The 21,414-nt window shown below is 40.5% G+C and overlaps 1 protein-coding gene across 5 annotated transcripts in view; it reads right to left on the bottom strand.

The window, feature by feature from the left end:
* INO80D (INO80 complex subunit D) overlaps nt 1-21,414 on the bottom strand; it is a 70,962-nt gene that overhangs the window by 23,194 nt on the left and 26,354 nt on the right. For all 5 annotated transcript variants that reach the window (XM_059168296.1, XM_059168293.1, XM_059168291.1 and 2 more), the window contains 2 exons: nt 16,162-16,270; nt 4,890-5,114 (listed from right to left, as the gene is read on the bottom strand). In XM_059168296.1, coding sequence (XP_059024279.1) covers nt 4,890-5,114; nt 16,162-16,270 — 334 coding nt within the window. The remainder of the gene's footprint in view (nt 1-4,889; nt 5,115-16,161; nt 16,271-21,414) is intronic.

Below are 21,414 nucleotides of genomic sequence, written 5' to 3'. Positions count from 1 at the left end.
AATCACACGTCAGGCATCACGAATAAAATACCTTTTGAACTGTTTCTATATCTAAGGATGATTTTTTAAAGATTTTATTCATTTATTTGACAGACAGAGACCACAAGTAGGCAGAGGGGCAGGCAGAGAGAGAGGGGGAAGCAGGCTCCCTGCTGAGCAGAGAGCCCGATGTGGGGCTCGATCCCAGGACCCTGAGATCATGACCTGAGCCAAAGGTAGAAGCTTAACCCACTAAGCCACCCAGGCGCCCCTGTATCTGAAGATTTACACTAATCAGAAGGTTATTCAGAACCAAAAGTACGTATGAATCCAAAGAAAATCTAAATAAAATTTCTACTCTAACTTTCATATAAATAGTACATACAAATAGAGAACCAGGTACTGCCATCAAAGGCATTTTAATTAAGGGTTCTGCCAGATGTGTCAGAATCACAAGAGTGGGGAAGGGAGCCAGTAACTTATGTCTCTAAACCGGACAGACTATTTCAAATAAATGAAGCCATACTATTTTATTTTGACAGCCTACCCCAATTCTCTTGGTCTAGATTTAAATAGAAGGCATTTCTCTATAGTGAATAGATTATTTTTGTGGAACACTTCAAGAATCTGCTCAGCCATTCACCAAGCCTCGGGTACAATACAGTCCCTCGCTTTTTCTTTATCCTAGACTTTGAAGGGAACTACCGGTTTCATTTTGTAAAATTGCTGGTATGTTCCAACTCGCCAATATTTCTCTTAAACGGTAACATAAACTCGAAGTCAGAATCTCAATACCCTCTCCCCCGAATGATTAAGATAAAAATGCCTGATGTTAGACAGATTTTTATTATCCGAATAATCTCAACAAAACAAAAGAAGAATGACTAAAACATTTTGATGTTTTTAATGTGAAAACACCTACTATGAGTTTCCCTTTTGTATGATTAGATCTCCCTTTTACAATAAAATTTCTATACAAACAACACTAGTCTCTGCAGGACTGTGGCTACAAGATAACTAGATCTGAGTTTACATACTTAAGCTATTTCAGTGGTTTAGTCCACATATTCACCAATATATATGACAAAGCTCTTAGATGAGAAAGAATAATGTTATTCAGTTTAGATCCAAACTCTATGTTAAAGGATATCTACTAAAAGGCAGTCATCAAAATTTTAACTTCTAAAACATTTATTTTTTTTTTTTTTTTTTTTTTTTTAAAGATTTTATTTATTTATTTGACAGACAGAGATCACAAGTAGGCAGAGAGGCAGGCAGAGAGAGAGGAGGAAGCAGGCTCCCCGCCAAGAGGAGAGCCCGATGTGGGGCTCGATCCCAGGACCCTGGGATCATGACCTGAGCCGAAGGCAGAGGCTTTAACCCACTGAGCCACCCAGGCGCCCCAACTTCTAAAACATTTAAAGGCAACTTTTTAAATGTCTTTTGTGGAACCAGTCTTTGAAAGCAAAAACATCAAACAGAGGACATTATCCAACTAACAGCTGATTTTTTGTGAGCCTGAAATATAACTTAAGTAAAGCAGTAAACCACCCATCACCAACAAAGGATTATGGCACACTGTTAAGTGATTATCAGAGAGGCTCTGACTAATAAACTTTTTACTAATCATGAGTGACAGAAACAAATGACATCAAATTAATAATAAGAGTTTGTATTTGTTTAGTAATATTTAATTATCATGAATTTTTTTAAAAAATCACTAATGAAGGTTTGGGAAATGTTTTAGAAAAAAAAAAGGGGGGGTGAGGGGGATTCTGCCAGTTAAAAATCATAGATAGATACAGTCTTCTACACAGATACCAAGTGTCTCAAACTCAGAGGACAGTCCCTTACATCTTTGACAAGATCCTAATAATATACTAGATTCAATGTATACAATGCTCTACACAGACAGCTTCACGCCAGACAAAACTGGTCTCTACTGAAATTGTACACTTGAAAGCATTATCTAATGTAAATGTTAGATATCATTATTTCAAAACCTATGTTAAACCAAGTGAATTCTTTCGACAAATAGAGAACAGACACTCTTCACTTGTTTAATTCTATCCATTCATTCGTCAATACCAGAGACTTAAGAACAAAATGTACATTGTTCCTGCCCTTGCAAAAATGACTGTCTAGCTTGGGGCGCCTGGGTGGCTCTGTCGGTTGTCTGCCTTCGCCTCAGGCCATAATCTCAGGGTCCTGGGATCCAATTCTGTGTCCGGCTCCCTGCTCAGCAGGATGTCTGCTTCTCCCTTTCCCTCTGCCTCCACTGCCCCCACTGCTTGTGCTCTCTCTCAAGATAAATAAAACCTTAAAAAAGAAGAGACTGTCTAGCCTGACAGAAATATTAGTACACAACTGGACAGTGAAGCAGAGTACGAAACACAATAAGCATATGTAATTGGGGACCTAATGTAGTGGAACCTGGAAATGTTTCTCTAAGAAAAGTTAAGTCTCTTGAGTATGGAAGCTAAGACTTAAAGGACATTCTAGGGGCGCCTGGGTGGCTCAGTGGGTTAAAGCCTCTGCCTTCGGCTCAGGTCGTGATCCCAGGGTTCTGGGATCGAGCCCCGCATTGGTCTCTCTGCTTCTCAGGGAGCCTGCTTCCTCCTCTTTCTCTGCCTGCCTCTCTGTCTGCTTGTGATCTCTGTCAAATAAATAAAATCTTAAAAAAAAAAAAAAAAAAAAAAAGATTTAAAGGACATTCTAGAACGGACACTACCTCCCCACTACACAGGAGTTGGGGCTCTAAGAGTGAGTAATATACTGCAGGCAGCGGTCATTACATAGTATAATAGTATACGTATTATAATAGTATACGTATTACTACGTATACAAGACACACACACACCAAGTTTCAAACAACTCTAAATGTCCTAAGCAGCAGAATACTCTTAGGGGTAGAGTATCTTTCTGATATATGCAACTGAAAAATAGGTTATTTTTTATAACAAATATTAACAAAAACCAAAACACGTAAAACCAAAATGACATTTCAAAAAATATATAGGTACATAAGAAATACGATCAGAGGGTATAAATAAAGGGTTTTTTAAGTTTTGTTTTAAACTCCTTTTCCTCAGTGACTCATGATCACTATAGGAAAATTTTTTTAAACTTTCATTTATCAATAATCCTACCCTCTTGAGAAAGCTACTGCTAATATTATGGTATACAAACTCATAAAAGTGTCTGTGTGTGTGTGTATTTCAAGGTTGTTATCTGAAAAAAATAGTAAGTAAAAATTGTGAAATAATAAACTCCATAAAAAGCTATGTCTTCTGGGGCATCTGGGGGCTCAGTTGGTTAAGCATCTGCCTTTGGCTCAGGTCATGATCTCGGGATCCTGGGATCCAGCCCTGCATTGGGCTCCCTGCTCAGTGGGGAGCCTGATTCTCCCTCTGCCCTCCTCTCCATGTGTGCTCTCTCTCTCTCTCAAGTAAGTAATAAAAATCTTAAAAAAAAAAAAAAAAAGAACTATGCCTTCTAATCTGAAAAAAATAATTTTCAAAAAATAATTAAGGAAATAACCTTAATTAAATGTGAAGATATTTTGGAAAATTTTAATTCAATTAAGCTAGCTTGTTTTTAAAGATTTTATTTATTTATTCAGCAGAGAGAGAACATAAGCTCGCTTGTGGGGCTGAAGGAGAAGCCGACTCCCTGCTGAGTAGGGAGCCCAACACGCGGTGCTCATTCCCACAGCCCTGGGATCATGACCTGAGCTGAAGGCAGACGCCTAATGACTGAGCCACCCAGGCGCCTCTTAAGCTAGTATTTTTAAAGGTATATAAATAACTAATTATGATTTATGATTTCACCACCTAAACTGATTTCCAAAATGATAACACCATCAATTTCTTCATTGAAGTATCAGGTAACTTCTACATGTCCAATTTATGGATTTTCAGACAATAACATACTACGCACACATTATAAACCATATTTTTGAAACAAGTTTTTGAGAATATAGGTGAATGGCTATATGATATATTTTTAAGGGAAAAAATGGGCACATTGCTTTTAAATAACATAGACCCAGTTTTACTTAAATATATACCTAAAACAGAGAAAGCCCAAGGGCTGACATCCATATTACAAAGTCATTAAGAGCCATGTTTTAAAGAATTTGTATCATGAGAAAACGGTTATAATCCAATGTTACATGGGCAAAATTAGGAAATAAAATATACCTAGGGCATGATCTCAATTTTGCTTTTTAATACAAATACATGGCTCAGTGGAAGATTTCATACACACACAAACACACACATGTACACACACACAGAGAAAAAAGACTACAAGGAAATAATCAAAATGCTCACAGTGCTCATTCTCTGTTCTGTGCACGGTGATGTTACGGAAACCCCCTCCTCCCGTTTTTTTTTATATTTTCTAGATTTACAATACAACAAATACTTGGACTAATAATATAAACAGAAAAGATTCTCCCCCCCCCAAAGAAATGCAATGTAATGAAGTCTTCTGAAGACATAATATGCAGGATAATGGAGATACTAACAGAAAATACGCTGGGAACAAAATTTTTTTTTAAATGTAAGTAAAAAATATAAAATACTATTTCTCTAGTAAGAAAAAAAAACTGTAAATATCACTTTTAAATAATATATGAAATCTCTAAGCATTGTGATTGTTTTAGCATTCTCAAATACTTTACCCAATAAATTCTCATCAAACTCTGGCAAAGTGACGGCAATACTTCTATGGGCAGCTCGTGGCGATGATCTCTTACCACGTGATGTTAAATTTTCTTTGAGCGATGAAAACAAAACGCAATGCTCAAATATTTTAGGCTTAGATGCCCACTGTCGGCGGCGCCTCAACGAGCCTGTGGCAACCCAGAGAAAACGGAGCGGGCGGCGGCGGCGCGGGGCTCTCACCTGGTCCGGCCGCACGCAGCCCGCTGCAGCTCCTGCATCAGCTGGCCGGTGCTCTCCGGTTCGCGGCTGGCCGCCTGCAGCAAAGCTTTCCTAAACGTGTGCCGGCATTTCTTTTGACGAGATTCTGCCCGCTCCAGGCGGCAGAGGTGCTTATATTTCTGCTGAAAGTAAGTGCAAAGTTGGGTCACCCTGGAGCTCCTACTCTCTGTATCATCGTCATCGGACCTGGAGAAAGCAGGGAGACAAGGGAGGGACTGATGAAACGTCCGGCTCGGTTTAGAGAGGGGGAAAGCGGGTCAAGAAGCGGGTCGGAGGCACAAGGGTCACAATTTGGGGCAGGTGAGCACATCACAAAATTCGAGGAGAGAATTCCGGTGGGGCTGAAAGGAAGGACACTATTTCGACAATGAAGAAGGCAGCAGAGCCCACCCTGCGCTTTCAGACGCTTCACCTCTCCAGCATGTCAATATCAACTCAGTGCATCAGGGTCTTTTAAATGTTAAGGGACTTGGGGTTCTCGGGAAGAAAACAGTTTCTTTACCTTTACTTACCAAAACCTCGGAGTAAATGACACGGCAGTTATGCGGAAACACTCAGTGTAATTTCATAACAGGTCATACCAGAAACGGAGCAGTGAATTCTACCAGTGCCTTATCAAAGAGCTGCCTTTTTACATGTACTGTTTTTTGGTTGTTTTTTTTTTTTTAAGATTTTATTTATTTATTTGGCAGACAGAACACAAGTAGACAGAAAGAGAGGGAGAGACAGGCTCTCCACTGAGCAGGGAGCCCAATGTGGGGCTCGATCCCAAGATCCCGGGATCATGACCTGAGCCGAAGGCAGAGGCTTTAACCCACTGAGCCATCCAGGCGCCCCCATTCTATAATAATTTTTATTATTTTCTTAACATGAGATACCATTTTTAAAAAAGATTTCTTAAAAAATTTGAGAAAGAGAGAGGAAGCAGAGCGAGTGAGAAGGCAAGGGGCAGAAGGAGAGGGAGAAGCAAACTCCCCGCTGAGCTCAATCCCAGGACTCCAGGACCATGACCTAAGCCAAAGGCAGACACTTTAAGGGACTTAGCCAGCCATGAACTCCCCACTTTGCAAATTTCTGATCTAAGAAGTAAGTCCCAAGAAACATGTTCTCTTCAGTATAGCAGCTGCTACAAAAACACCAAGTGAAGGATCTTACTTCAATCTTTTCATTTATTTAACATTCAACATTTGCTATAATGTCTATTACACAGAGTCCTATAAAGGAGAAAAAAAATTTAAGCAGTTTGCAGTGCAGTTTAGACAAGATAAACAGATCCCCAAAGTTAAACAATTCAAAAGATAATCAAAACAATAACTAGTAACGGTAACTAAAAACAATAACTAAAACAATGGAGCAGGCTGACCAATGACTCAAATATCTGATGATCTCCAATTAGAAAAATCTAGGAGTTTTTCACAATTTGAGATCCCAAGACCTACCCTAGATCTACTGAACCAGAATTTCCACGGAATGGGGCCCAGGAATCTTTATTTTGAATTGTTCCCTGAAGTCCCACACCAGGTTTTCATTCGGGAGTCCCAGTCGAGCCGGTAGATACTATAAATATCTTCAATGTGAGGCAGAGAACATAGAGAGGTCTAGGTATGGCTAACGTGCTATTAAAGTTCACGAGCAAGACTGCTGGATGAGAGGCTCGGCACAGGAGATGCCAACAGAACCGAACTGTGAAGGAAGGGTAGAATTTGAAGAAAAAGGTACCTCACAAGGATAAACGAATACAAGCCGGGCTTCAGAGATGGACAGGATAGAGAACATGAAGTACTAAGTAGCTTGCTTCGGCTAAGATGTGGCGTACATAGAGGAGTGCAGTGGGTAAGGCAAACTTTCTAAACCTAACCTTTATTCTACCAGCAGTGAAGAACCTCATAGAGTTTGAAGAAAACAGATAACAATAATAGAGCCATGCACAAGGAAGACTGCACTGACAGCAGGCAGAAGTGAGGAAGACGGGCGCCTGGGTGGTCATGATCTCAGGGATCTCTGGGATCGAGCCCCGCATTGGGCGGTCTACTCAGCGGGGAGCCTGCTTCCTCCTCTTTCTCTCTGCCTACTTGTGATCTATCTCTGTCTGTCAAATAAATAAATAAATAAATCTTTAAAAAAAAAAAAAAAAAGAAGTGAGGAAGTGACAGGAAAGAGGGCAGGGAGGAAATTAGTATAAAACTCCAGGAACCAGGTAACAAGAACACACACGAGGGCAGCAGCAGCCGGACTGCATTAGAGGAAAAGGATCCTGCACGTATGAAAGGCAGACCTTGTCACCCGGCATGGGAGGATGCGAGGGACACTCATCATGTGGCCATTTCCATCAGCCAAGACCAGGGAAGAAGAACACGAGCAGACCCGGGGCAGGAAATACATCGCATTTCAGACGTGAAGAAGGCAGAGTGCAGATGAGGTGTCCAACAGCAGTGGGACAAACTGCTGGAAATGATAAAGAGGAGCCCAAGAACGAAGGGACTGACTTCCGAGCCAGCCGCTGGCCAACTCAAGGACGGGCGGCACTGCAACTGAAAGGCCACAGAGATAGTGGAAAGAACAAGACCGTTACCATAAGGCCATTAGCATAGAAGAATTAGCTCAATTTGGTGCCTGGATATGAAGGATAAGAAGTTGATAATGGGGCGCCTGGGTGGCTCAGTGGGCTGAGCCTTTGCCTTCGGCTCAGGTCATGATCTCAGGGTCCTGGGATCGAGTTCTGCATCGGGCTCTCTGCTTGGCAGGGAGCCTGCTTCCTCCTCTCTCTCTGCCTGCCTCTCTGCCTACTTGTTGTCTCGCTCTATCAAATAAATAAATAAAATCTTAAAAAAAAAAAAAAAAAAGAAAGAAAGTCGATAATGACTCAATGACTTTGAACTTGCATAACTAGGAGAATGGAAGGGCTATTAATAGAAAAAAAAAAGAGAGGAGAAACTGCAAGTCTTAAAGGGAGAGTAAAGCTCAGGTAGATTATCACTTGCCAAAGCTGTTATTTGGAAAGACTCTCTTACAGCGGGGAGGACACACCAGATCGACAGTTCTCAAGTTGACAGTGAATGCACAGATGCACCTGGATGTTGAGGCATGCGCCATCATTGTAATAAAAATTTTCAGGGGCACCTGGGTGGCTCAGTGGGTTAAAGCCTCTGTCTTCGGCTCAGGTCATGATCCCAGAGTCCTGGGATCGAGTCCCGCATTGGGCTCTCTGCTCAGCAAGGAGCCTGTTCCAACCCCCTCTGCCTGCCTCTCTGCCTACTTATGATCTCTGCCTGTCAAGTAAATAAATAAAATCTTTTAAAAAAATTTTTTTTCAAAGCTTATGCAGAAGTTTCACGCTTCTCTTGCTGAAGACCAGTAAGACGCAGTCTGCAGACCCGCACAGGTCCACGGACTGTCCCCGGCATGTCCTTAACTAGAAAATCTCCAACATGCCTCCCACTTCCAAGATGCTGGTAACACTCGTATTTCACACCTGGCTGTGGAGGAAGAGTAGCATTCCAGGCAGAGTAAGGCCAACGGCCACTGTTTCCCAGCAGCGACAGGCCTGCCGCCTACTGCATTCTCAGTATTCTCTCTCCCCATCTGTGCAATCAAGGAGAGCTGGCTCACCTACCTCCCAAGGTTGGGAAGAGAACGGAAAGAAATGACCTAACTGAAATCACAATACAAGCATAAGTATTATTATTAGATACCGAAACCCGTATCTATTATCTAGAATCAAATCACTTATTGAATACATACATGCAAAAAACTCCTGGCCTAAACACTTTTACCATGAGCTCTAGCAACAGTCAAAGAAAAAAAATAATTCGAATCACACACAAAATATTCCAACTGTCCAAAAAGAGAGGGATTTTTTTTTTTAAGATTTTATTTATTTATTTTAGAGAGAGATCAAGCATACAAGCAGGGGAAAGGGCAGAGGGAAAGAAATCTCCAGCTAACTCCACACTAAGCATGGAGCCCAATGCAGGGCTCGACCCCACAACCCCAATATCAGGACCTGAGTCATAATCAGGAGTCTGATAATATACCAACTGAGCCACCCACGTGCCCCAAGGGAATATTCTTTTAATTAAGCTAACCTAAACTTGACGCCAAAAACTTATTAACAAGGACTATATAACAAAAGGAAAATTATAGGAAAATCTTATTAATGACTTCAGAGGCAAAATATATTAATAAGTTGAATCTAGCAGCATAGAAGAACAAGAAGTATCCAATCTGGGTTAATTAATGTAGGAACGCAACAATTATTTTTCAGTCTGATCTTACTAGATCGCTCTCCTGCAGAAAAACAATTTATTCTTCTTTCATCTTCCAACTTGCTGCCGCCTTGCTTCCTCCCGTTGTTTTCCTCCTTTCCTTCTCTCTCTGCCCAGACCGCATCATCAGTTTGGAAATTCTTCATGTTCGTAACTTCAACACCACTTAAATACTGAAGACACGAGTTTGTTCTCTAGCCCATACCTACCTCACAGTTACATTTCAGACACAAGGTACTTATCTGGCGAGCGCACCCACATCTGACTAACCCAGAGATGCTGGAATTAGGCAGAGAACTGGGGAGGAGAGAGGGGCACAGAAGGCGGCATCTGAAGACCTACAGGGGCCTTTCAGTTCTTCACTTGAGCACTGATCAGTGCAGGAGGGTGTGAACCGCCTGGAAAGAGAAGGCCAGACTCCCACAGAGCAGGCCTAGTTTGTGTTTTCATCATTCAAGGGGAAACACCTGCAACTTGCTGGGCACTGCGTAGGCCACTCAGGAGCAGACCGCCGCCGAAGTGGGGGTAAAATGAGCCCTCCGCTAAAGGCCGGAGGAAATCTAAAAGGCGAGACTCTCATTTATTTCTAAGTATTTTAACTATGTCCCCAAACAAAGCTCTTAAAGGAAGACAAAATACCAGAATCAAGTAAGTAAAATTAACAATGTCTGGCATCTAATAAGAAATTATCACATTCAGGGGTACCTGAGTGGCTCAGTGGGTTAAAGCCTCTACCTTCACCTCAGGTCATGATCTCAGGGTCCTGGGATCGAGCCCCACATCGGGCTCTCTGCTCAGCAAGGAGCCTGCTTCCCCCTCTGTCTCTCTCTCTGCCTGCCTCTCTGCCTACTTGTGATCTCTGTCAAATAAATAAACAGAAAACTAGGACCCATAAGAAAGAAAAATCAGGGGCACCTGGGTGGCTCAGAGGGTTAAGCCTCTGCCTTCGGCTCAGGTCATGATCTCAGGGTCCTGGGATCGAGTCCCGCATCGGGCTCTCTGCTCAGCAGGGAGCCTGCTTCCTCCTCTCTCTCTCTCTCTCTGCCTGCCTCTCTACCTGCTTGTGATCTCTGTCTGTCAAATAAATAAATAAATAAATCTTAAAAAAAAAAGAAAGAAAGAAAAATCAAACAGAAACAGATGTAGAAATTATATAGATGACAGAATTAGTAAACCAAGAATCAAAGAACAGTTATTATAATCATATTTCACATGTTTGAGAAGGTAAAGTAATCATGACAGCATTAAGGAGAGACATGGACAATATTCCAAAACAAACTTCTAGAGATTAAAAATACAATGTCTAATATGAAAAAACAGACTGAATGGGATTGATGGCTGGTTAGATGCCACAAAAGGAAAGATTAATGAACCTGAAGATAGCTCTAGAAACTTTTCAAAATGAAACACAAGGGTGCTTGGGTGGCTCAGATGCTTCAGCATCTGTCTTTGGCTCAGGTCGTGATCCCAGGGTCCTGGGATCAAAACTCGAATTGGGCTCCTAGCTTAGCGGGGAGCCTGCTTCTCCCTCTCCCTCTGCTGTTCCCCCTGCTTGTGCTCTCTCGCTCTGTCAAATAAGTAAATAAAATATTTTTAAAAAAGAAAGAAAGAAAGAAAGAAAGAAAAGAAACACAGGAAAAAATGGACTGGGGAGAAAAATGAATGCAGTGTAAGTTTTTTAAAAAGTGAACGGAAGATCAATAATGGAATAATTTCAAGTGGCCTAAAATATGCCTAACTAAGTCTCTCAAATAGAAGGGAGAAGAAAAATAACTCAAGAAAACTAGGGTAACATTTTTCTAAATTTCATGAAAATCATAAACCTACAGATCCAAAAAGGTCAATGAATCACAAGCACAAGAAACAAAGAAAAAGAATTACACAACTGGTTTAAAACTACGGATGATGGGTATTATACTAAGAGAAATTGGTCAGAGAAGACAAGTAACATATTTCACTTATAGGTAGAATCTAAAAAACCAAACCAAACAAAGCAGGAATAGACCCATGAATAGAGAGGACAAACTGGTGGTTGCCAGAAGGGAGAAAGGTACGGAGACGGGCAAAATGGGATAAAAAAGAGAGGGAGGTGCAGACTTCTGGTGATGCGGTAAGTCATGAGAACAAAAGGTACAGCCTAAGGAATACAGTCGATGGTAGAAGGGTTGTATGGTGACGAAAAGGAGTTACACTTGTGGTGAACAGAGTGTAACATATAGACTTGTCAAATCACTGTTAGACGCCTGAAACTAATCCAACATTATACTTCAATTAAAAAATTTTAAAAGGCATGTAAGGACGCTTGGGTGGCTCAGTCAGTTTAGTGCCCAACCCTTGATTTCAGCTCAGGTCATGATCTCAGGGTTGTGAGACTGAGTCCCACGTCAGTCTCCACGCCAGGCTCCCTCTCCCTCTGCACCTCCCCCAACAGTGGCATAGTCAATTATACCTCAATAAAATTTTTTAAAATGAAGGCAAAAGAAAGACTTTTCCAGGCATAAAAGCTAAAAGAATTCACTACCAGAAGCGCGGCACTACAAGAAATGTTAAAGTGAACCATTCACACAGAAAGAAAATGACATCATATAGAAATATGGAACTAGTCAAAGAAGAACGAACCCGAGAAATTGTAAATATATGGGTGCAATACAAAAGAGTATTTTTCTTTTAAATACCCTTAAAAGACAATTAACTGCTTAAATACAACAGCAATGCATTACGGAGATTGTAACACATGTAGAGGGGAATGTACAGCACCAAACGTCTATGGTAGGAAACAAGGAAGATCCCAGGTTTATGCTATCCCCTCAAAAACTTGAAAAAGACAAACAAATGAAACCAAAACAAAGAAGGAAATAATACAGATAAGAACAGAAAGCGATGAAATAAAGCTGAAGGAGAATCAATGAAACTAAAAGCTGGTTCTTTAAAAACCAATGAAAAAGAATAGAAAATGAACAAAGAGACATACAGATTCATGCCAAGGGTTCCAACGCAAGATCAACAATGTTTTCAATAGCACTGGTTCAAGAGGAGATCCACACGGGAAAAAATTGTCCTTAGCACCACACCTCACATTATATATAAATTATACAAAAATAAATTTCTGCAAAGATTGTCAGTAAAACAATAAAGCTTCTAGAAGATAGTATTAGAGAACAGTTTCATGACTGTGAAGCTGTGGGGTAAGCAATGATTTCTTAAATGGGTCACAAATACATTACCCATAAAGAAAAAGACCAATAAATTGTACTCATTAAAATTAAGAACTGGGGCCGCCTGGGTGGCTCCACTGGTTCAGCGTCAGGTCATGGTTTGGGTTCAGGTCATGATCTCATGGTTTGGGTTCAGGTCATGATCTCATGGGTCATGGGATGGAGCCCTGCATCAGGCTCAGCGCGGAGTTGGCTCCAAGATTCTCTCCCTCTGTCCCTGTCCCCACTCACGAGCGCCCTCTCTCTAATAATAAATAAATCTGGGTTCCTGAGTGACTCAGTTGGTTAAGCATCTGCCTTTGGCTCAGGTCATGATCCCAGCCAGGGTCCTGGGATCGAGTCCCTTGTTGGGCACCCTGCTCAGTGGGGAGCCTGCTTCTCCCTCTGCTTCTGCCCCCACACCCCATGCTAATGCACCCTCCCTATCCTCTCAAATAAATAAAATCTTTAAAAATAAGTAAGTAAAAATAAACCTCAAAAAATTCAAGAACTGGGGCGCCTGGGTGGCTCAGTGGGTTAAGCCGCTGCCTTCGGCTCGGGTCATGGTCTCAGGGTCCTGGGATCGAGTCCCGCATCGGGCTCTCTGCTCAGCAGGGAGCCTGCTTCCTTTTCTCTCCCTCTGCCTGCCTCTCAGTGTACTTGTAATTTCTCTCTGTCAAATAAATAAATAAAATCTTTAAAAAAAGAAAAATTCAAGAACTATTCTCTATCAAAGACACAATTAGGAATATGAAAAGGTAAGCACCTACTAGAAGTTAATTACTATTCATAATCTATTTAAGATTCCAACTTATTTCTGCTCTTGAGATAGAAATAAGAGCCTGGGAGATCTTCTCCGGTACATGCATCTACAGCTAAACTAATTAAGCAAGAAATCTTTCCCAAAACAAGGCCAGGGGTGCCTGGATGGCTCAGTCAGTAGAACATGTGACTCTTTTTTATTTTTAATTTTTTTATAAACATGTATTTTTATCCCCAGGGGTACAGGTCTGTGAATCGCCTGGTTTACACACTTCACAGCACTCACCAAAGCACATACCCTCCCCAATGTCTATAATCCCACCCCCTTCTCCCAAACCCCCTCCCCCCAGCAACCCTCAGTTTGAGAGTCACTTATGGTTTGTCTCCCTCCCAATCCCATCTTGTTTCATTGATTCTTCTCCTACCCACTTAAGCCCCCATGTTGCATCACCACTTCCTCATATCAGGGAGATCATAAGATAGTTGTCTTTCTCTGCTTGACTTATTTCGCTAAGCATGATACTCTCTAGTTCTGAACATGTGACTCTTGAACTCTGGGTCGTGAATTCAAATCCTTTGCTGGGCATAAGGCATACTTGGGGGAGGGGGGTGGAGGAAGCCAAACTTTCTCCCTAAAATTTCTTCAAGCATAATCCTGGTTTAGCAAGAAAATTCATGAAAAGCAGGTTTGTGGGGGAAGCAGGTGGGCAGGCGGCAGAGAATGGTGATCAAACTGCTATCAGTTTTTTTTCCAAAAACTGGATGAACTCCTGGAGGAATTTTATTTTATTATGTTTTAAAAGATTTTATGTATTTATTTGAGAGGGAGAGAGAAAGAATAAGTGAAGACAAGAGCAGGAAGAGGGAGAAGCGAATCCCCCTCGCTGAGCAGGGAGCCCAACAAGGGACTCGATCCCGGAACCCTGGCATCATGACCGAGCCAAAAAAAGACACCTAACCAACTGAGCCACCCAGGCCCCCGTCACGGAGGAATTTTAAATGGTAAAACCGTCTAAGAAATTTTAAATGGCAAAAACTTCTTGAAGATATAATGGACAGGCTAGGTGGGGCCCATTTTCTATAGCTGTCCATTCTCGGCTACACTTCAGGTAAAATAAAAGACAGGTAGCTTCAACAAGAAACTGAAACGTGTTCCATGGGTGGTTTTGATACAAGACAAAGATTCCCACGACAGGGGCACAGTGGCGGACATAGACATGGAGGCGCAGACAAGGAAAGGGCCGGGAACCAAGTCAATCCACGTTTCACCCAAGGGAAACAATCCGTGCCTAGCATATGAGAATTCAACGAGAATACACTGAATGAGTGAATAAATCAATGAATAAATGAAGGGAAAAGACTAAAGTGACAGGGGGACAAGAAGTGAGGACAGCCGTGTAAAAAGAGACAAATACTCTGAAGGAAAAGAAGAACTAGGAAAAGTGCATTGTGGTAAGGCAAAGAGCAAGTCAGCTGGCAGAAGCAACCAAGAAAGCAAAACGCTACAGGGAGGAAGGAAAATGAAATGGTTGAAATCTTCTGAAAAGTCTGCCGGAAGAGAGGACAGAAACAGAAACTGTGTCTCTCCTAATAAGAGCAAACCCAGCCCATACCGACGTTCAGGTCATCTGAGAATTCCAACGGGAATCTTCGCTACCACTTATATCCACTTCCTAGGCGCCAGGTACTGTGCTAAGCTAAGGTACGTTTCCTCAGTTACAGCCATTTGCAGAATTAACTCAAAATATCCCAAATCAAGCTGAGCTGACACAAACAACGACCTGAGGAAGCATGACTGATCGCATCTGTAACTGTGAGAGTGTTAAGTTCAACTGTCCTTTATCTGTAAAAAAGAATTATGCTAATGGAAAGGATACAGTCTTGACTGATACATAAAATGGAAACTTGGAGAGGGAAGAAAACAGCAGCATTCTCCAATCCTACTAGGAGACAGGGAGGGCCGGGCCACCTGACCTTAGTAAATCCAGCTAACTCTTCGTCCAGGCCCAAATGAGCTCCCCATGTAGTTTTGCTTAATGAACATTTTTATTATTTAATGATTACTTCTCACTGTAAACTGGCATTTTGGTGTTTACATTAGTCTCTAGAGAATCAGTTCTCTGAGCCTCATCAGCTCTGGGTATACTAACGCATCATATTTTAAGCCTATAAACCAAAAAACCAGGCTCTAGAGAATTTATGTCCATATAACGATACCGTGAGAGTCTAGGAGCTGGCCTGGGGCAGACAGCTGGCCTCACCTCTATCTTACCTAACATCTATTCAAACCATAATAGTAAAAAAAAAAAAAAAGAGAAAGCTGAGTCTGAGGGCCATCTTTTGGCTCCACAGACAAGGATCTATCTCGGAATGGCCCCACTATACTAAGTGAATCCCTAGGACAGTCCCCTGAAACAGAAAGGGCTTTCTCACGGTCACAGAAGGGGTTGTGTATTCATCAATCCACAGCTTTCGGATAAGGCAGAAAGCAAGCACCTCTAATGACATTATCGTGAAAACCCTTTGGCACATTAGAAATACCCGGCGCTTAAGAAAGGATTAAAGAATGGCTCAATCTTGTGGAAGGAAGAGCTGAAGTAAACTATCCTAGCAACTATAGGGATCGGCCAAAGACGATCAAGAGAAGTCAGGCCTCGGGACTCAAGTAGCCCTGGGGCCACAAGCCAGTTCTTTAGACTGCCTTGCCCTTGGGCTCCTCTTCTATAAAATGACTGAATGGGCCTAGGTATCTCAAAGGTCCATTTTCATTCTAAAATTCTATTCCAATTGGTTCCTTCGGTGATAAATGGGAAAGGTACAGAAACAAATTTACCAAGAAAACTGAAAAGTAGCTTTCCTCATACAAAATAGTACATTTCTTCCCAAGTGGAATCTGTTTTACCTCCATTACAATATAACTAGATCCAATGAGATAAAAGAATTAGCATAGAGAGTAAAACATCAGGCTACTACAGGTGTAACTGGAGAATAAAACCAAAAAGGAAAGCTTACGTATGTCTCTCGTATCTGAGGGTTTCTCGGATGGACCACGCCACCCGGTACGGTGAGGCCTGCTCTGAGTCCTCTGGCTCCTCTCCGCTCTCTTCCGACCAGTCCAACCCTGGGACGTATGACAAGATATTGCAAGTTAGACAAAAATGCATTTTTATTTAAAATTTAGGAAAAAAGCTACCCAAAATGTATAACCCAAAGCCTACAGCACATACTACCGCTGTATGAATAAATGCCTCCCTATTCTGATAAAAATATTAATAATGATGTGTAACACAGACTCAGGTTTCAAAAAATGACACTGTAACAAAAAAAGCTGTATTGCAAGGATGAACTTCTTTGTCAGACACTTCACAGACGGAGCAGAAACATAAGCAGAGAGTTCAAGTCTTTCCATACATTAAACATTACACGTAATGTCTGAAAAACTATAAAACAAGGGTAATGTATGTTCAGGTAAGAAAGAAGTCGAAATATATTGGTGGATTCACGCTACACTTCCACGAAGGAGGGCCCTAGGATAACTTCATCCATCCCCTTTCCCAACACCTCCAGAGGAAAAGGACTCCATCCACCAGGCAGGGCCATGCCCCAGCTCTTGCCCTCTGCAGGGAGAGGGAAGGGTAAGAGGTCAATATTCTATTTCTACTGTGGCCTGGGCTTTCTTTGAATTCTTTTAAACAAGAGCTGTCACATTTTGCAGCATTTTGAAAAACAAGTTTAGAGGGGAAAACAAAGAAATACAGGATGAACAGTGCTTACTTATTTTGTTAGAGGCTACTAATTCTAACGACTGGATAATTATTAGCTTCCAACATAAAGGTTTAACCTTCTTGGAAGTTTTATCTTGAAAAGGCCTCAATAAGTACCCACGTTGCACAGTCTAACATGCGTTGCACAGTCTAACATGCGTAACTTTAATATCCTTATACCACTACTACACTTGAATGAGATACCTTGAGAACTAGTAATCAGTCTTCCTTCTTGAGACTCTCAAAAATCAAAAAACCATCTTCATTAAACCTCAGAGTTTGCTCCTATAATTTAAATAAGTTTACATGGGCCAAATAGGGAAATTAAGAAAAGGGGAATCGAAATGCAAATTATAAATGCTTAAAATTAACTAACACATTGCCACTGGCATAAAGAAACCTCAAATCTAGTTCTAAGATGACTACCCAAGTTAGGTCACCTTAAAAAGTACATTTCTCAAAAAAAAAAAAAAAAAAAAAAAAAGTTACTTTCTTTTAAATAATTAGTGGTTAAAAAAAAAAGTAAACAAGTAATCAGAATAGCATTAGCTCCAGGACAGGATATTGAAAGGCGAGGTCTTTCAAACTTTCAAACACAAAGTAACACTTAAGGTATCTTTTAAAATTAGGAAATGAATTATTTTTTATTTTTGTGTAATTAATAATAATTTCTACTAAGTCATCTCTATCTTCTCTGAATAAGTCAAGACCTAAGTTGTAAAAACTAAGATGGAAGTGTTTCTTTTGTGAAATTAACTGTCCAATAAAGCAAACCTTTGATCTTGGCTTCATTATCACTAGTTTTAATATAACTAACTGAGATAACCAGTGCAGACAAGACTGTAAAACCTGGTTATAAGACTGCATTTTTCTTCAAGTATTCTTTGCTGACATGAAGGCAGGCTACACTTGGTCATAACAGTGCATTACAATTTCTGGCTTCTCCAGAGTAACCTTTGTTTTGAAAACCTAGGTCCCTAATATGCTTGAATTTTAAAAAATTAAAATAAAAATAAAAGGGGGGCTGCCCTCGACTTAGGTTATGATCCCAAGGTCCTGGGCTGGAGTCCTGTGTGGGACACCCTGCTGCTCCCTCTCCCTATGACTTTCCTCCCTGCAGTGGCACCAAACGACACAAGCAGTCACTCTGTTTCACACCATGACGTGCAGTTACATGAATAAATAATAAATAAGTTTTAATATTATCCTTAGGGTGCCTCAGTGGCTCAGTCACTTAAGCATCTGCCTTCAGCTCGGGTCATGACCCCAGGGTCCTGGGATTGAGCCCCACACTTTGGTGGGGAGCCTGCTTCTCCCTCTGCCTGTCGCTTGCCCTGCTTGTGCTTTCTCTCCCTCTCTCTGACAAATAAATAAAATCTTTAAAAAAAAAAAAAAAAGAATATCCTTGAAAATCTTGGTATATTAAAGACTTTATTTTATTAAATCTTAATTCTTGACAACACATCCTCACACCAGTCTCTGTAACCCCATGTGAAGTCAGAAGGCCCCCATGCTGCACCCCGAAGGCGTATGGTGGTTGTCTTGTAGGAAAGCACTGGCAGCACTGGTGTAACTGTGACCTCAACCAGCTGTTTTTCCCATTCAACATCATTTTTATTTGAAAGAGCTACTGACAAGCGCTGGTTATTAAGACTTGGATTTTCTAAAATGAACACAGTGAAACTGTCACTTCAAGGAGAACAAGGGACAGGATTTGCTGCCAAATTCAGATTTTCACTTGAACGCTTGATTTTTGTTTTTTGAAAACTTGCAAGTCATCACTAAGTCTATGACAACTTTCTAACACAGTTTTCCAATGAGACTGCTGGCGGTATTAATGAACGTGATTTTGTTTTGTTTTTGAGTAGGCTTCACACCTAGCATGGAGCCCTGCCCAGGGCTTGAACTCACAACCCTGAGATCAAGACCTAAGATGAGATCAAGAGTTGGATGTTTAACTGATGAAGCCACCCAGGGATCCCACGAATGTGGTTTTTAAAATTTTGTATAATTAAATATGTCCACATTTGGAACATGTGCTTAACTAGGTAAACCAGTATTTTCCAAAATTACCAGTGTATGGTGTTACAAAATCACGCATTGGGTAAAAAGATCCATTCAAAGTGCAAAGCAGATCAATGGATTTTAATGTAATGGCTTCCAAAATTCCTTGACATGGTTTCAGATTTCACAACTAATCTTTAAGAAACTACCATTTGTCATATTTTGGCATAGGATCAAATAAGAATATCCACAATTATTTTTTTAAAAAAGCTAGTAAAATATTCTTTCCTTTTCCAACTACAACGTGTAAGCCATATTTTCACATATTAATCAAAACCACATATCATGACAGATTGAATGCTGAAGCAGACAGGCGAATCTAGCTGTCTTTCAGCAAATCACACATTTTTTTAAGATTTACAAAACAAGGGGCGCCTGGGTGGCTCGGCTGTTGAGCGTCTGTCTGCCTTTGGCTCACGTCATGATCCCAGGGTCATGGGATCAAACCCTATATCAGTTCCCTGCTCAGTAGGAAGCCTGCTTCTCCCTCTTCCCCTGCTTCTCTTCCCTCTCTAGCTGGGTTTCTCTCTGTCAAATAAATAAATAAAATTAAAAAAAAAAAAAGATTTATAAAACAATGTAAAATAATCATGCTCTTCTCATTATATTTTTCAGAAAACATAGCTATTTCATAAAAAGAACACGTTACCCTGTTTAAAAAATGCACTAACATTTAAAAAATTTCTCAATTATAACTTCTAATTCAGTAAATATCAACAAATGTAACTCACATACACAAAGGCTCTATGGTGTCCTCAATCATGTTAAGGTGTAAAGGGATGCTAAGGCCAAAAATCTGAGAAGCACTGATCTAAGGTATGCAAATTAAAGCAAATTTTCTATCATATTTGCAAAGGCACAATAATAACCAATATCCAGTACTGTAAAGATGTAGAGAAACTGTCATGTTCATATCCTGCTGAAAGAAGGGTATTGTGACAGAACAGTTCTGAGGGAAAATCCGACAACATGTATCAAAAAGCTTTTAAAAAAATGCAAAAGCTTGGATAGCAATTCTGCTTCTAGGAATCTGTTTGAAGGAAAAATTAAAGATGTAACAGTAATCATTTTACTATGAGGCTATACAGAGCTACAACACTTTATAATAATATAAACTGAAAACAACCTAAATTAGAGAAAGAATTCAGCTGTGACAAATTACATTGTGTATGAAAAATTACTACCTTCACAATACATCATGAAAAATTTTAAAACAGGTGATAAAATGTATGTATAGCAGGAACCCAATTTTACAGATATGAAATATACTAAGGTATTAACAAACAGGTATTAATAAGATTTGGGTGTTCTACTTTTTTTCCTCTATACCTTTTCTCTAAGTTTTATTAGTTGTTTTAATTATCAAAAGTCACACATGGTTTAATAACAGGTGAAATAATATAAAACTCTAATATCAGAGGAGCTGCCATCCCCATCTCCATAAAAACATCCAGTCTAATTCTGTCTTCCCCTTGATAGTCAGTGTTAACAGCCTGGTCGTGCATAACAACTCAAGCTTTAGAGACCTGGGCTTACACCCAACAGGCAAACATCTATCTGTCCATATGCCTGATCGATAGATAACACTGATGTCCCTTGTTTTTTTATTTTATTTTAATATTTTATTTATTTATTTGACAGAGAGAAAGAGATCACAAGGAGGCAGAGAGGCAGGCAGAGAAGCAGGGGGGCAGGGGAGGGGGGGAATGCAGGCTCCCTGCTGAGCCGAGAGCCTGATGCAGGGCTTGATCCCAGGATCCTGAGACCATGACCTGAGCTGAAGGCAGAGGCTTAACCCAATGAGCCACCCAGGCGCCCCTTTTCACTTTTATTTTTATAAAAATGGGGTAATATAATACCTATGGATTTTTTTCCTTGGTAATATAACATGGGCACATCTACTTATATTGTTTGAGGACTTTTAATACTACCAGCAATGCTACAATAAACATATCCTCACATTCTGGTATTTTCTTCACCCATAGGAATATAGTCCCCAAAGTGAGTCTGTTGGCTATATACACTCTTAATTAGTAAATAATGTCACATTACTCACCAGGAATGTAGACGCTTCATCAACACTGGATATAATTTTTGCCATTCTGATAGCAATTGTTAGTCTAATTTGCATTTCCACACCTGCTATGGGGATTGAGGTTTTCACTGGTTTACTGACCATTTATATTTCTTCTTCCTCTATTCCCATCCTTTTCCTATTTTTCTATTACTATCATGTCATGCAAATGATTTTTCCTACAGTTAGAATCATAGCTCACACCATAATTAAAGGTTGAAATAATTAAACACAGAACAATCAAACTATCAATAAGAAAATATAAAATACCTGGATAAACCTGGGATCGGACAGATTTTCTTGAGTAAGAAAATTCAGAAGCAATGAAGGAAAGACATTTCACTACATTAAAGTTTTACCTGT

This window comes from Mustela lutreola, chromosome 3, assembly GCF_030435805.1.
Source record: "Mustela lutreola isolate mMusLut2 chromosome 3, mMusLut2.pri, whole genome shotgun sequence".
Taxonomy (NCBI): Eukaryota; Metazoa; Chordata; class Mammalia; order Carnivora; family Mustelidae; genus Mustela; species Mustela lutreola.
The sequence above is the reverse complement of the archived record's forward strand: the minus strand, read 5'-3'. Positions and strand labels throughout refer to the sequence as shown.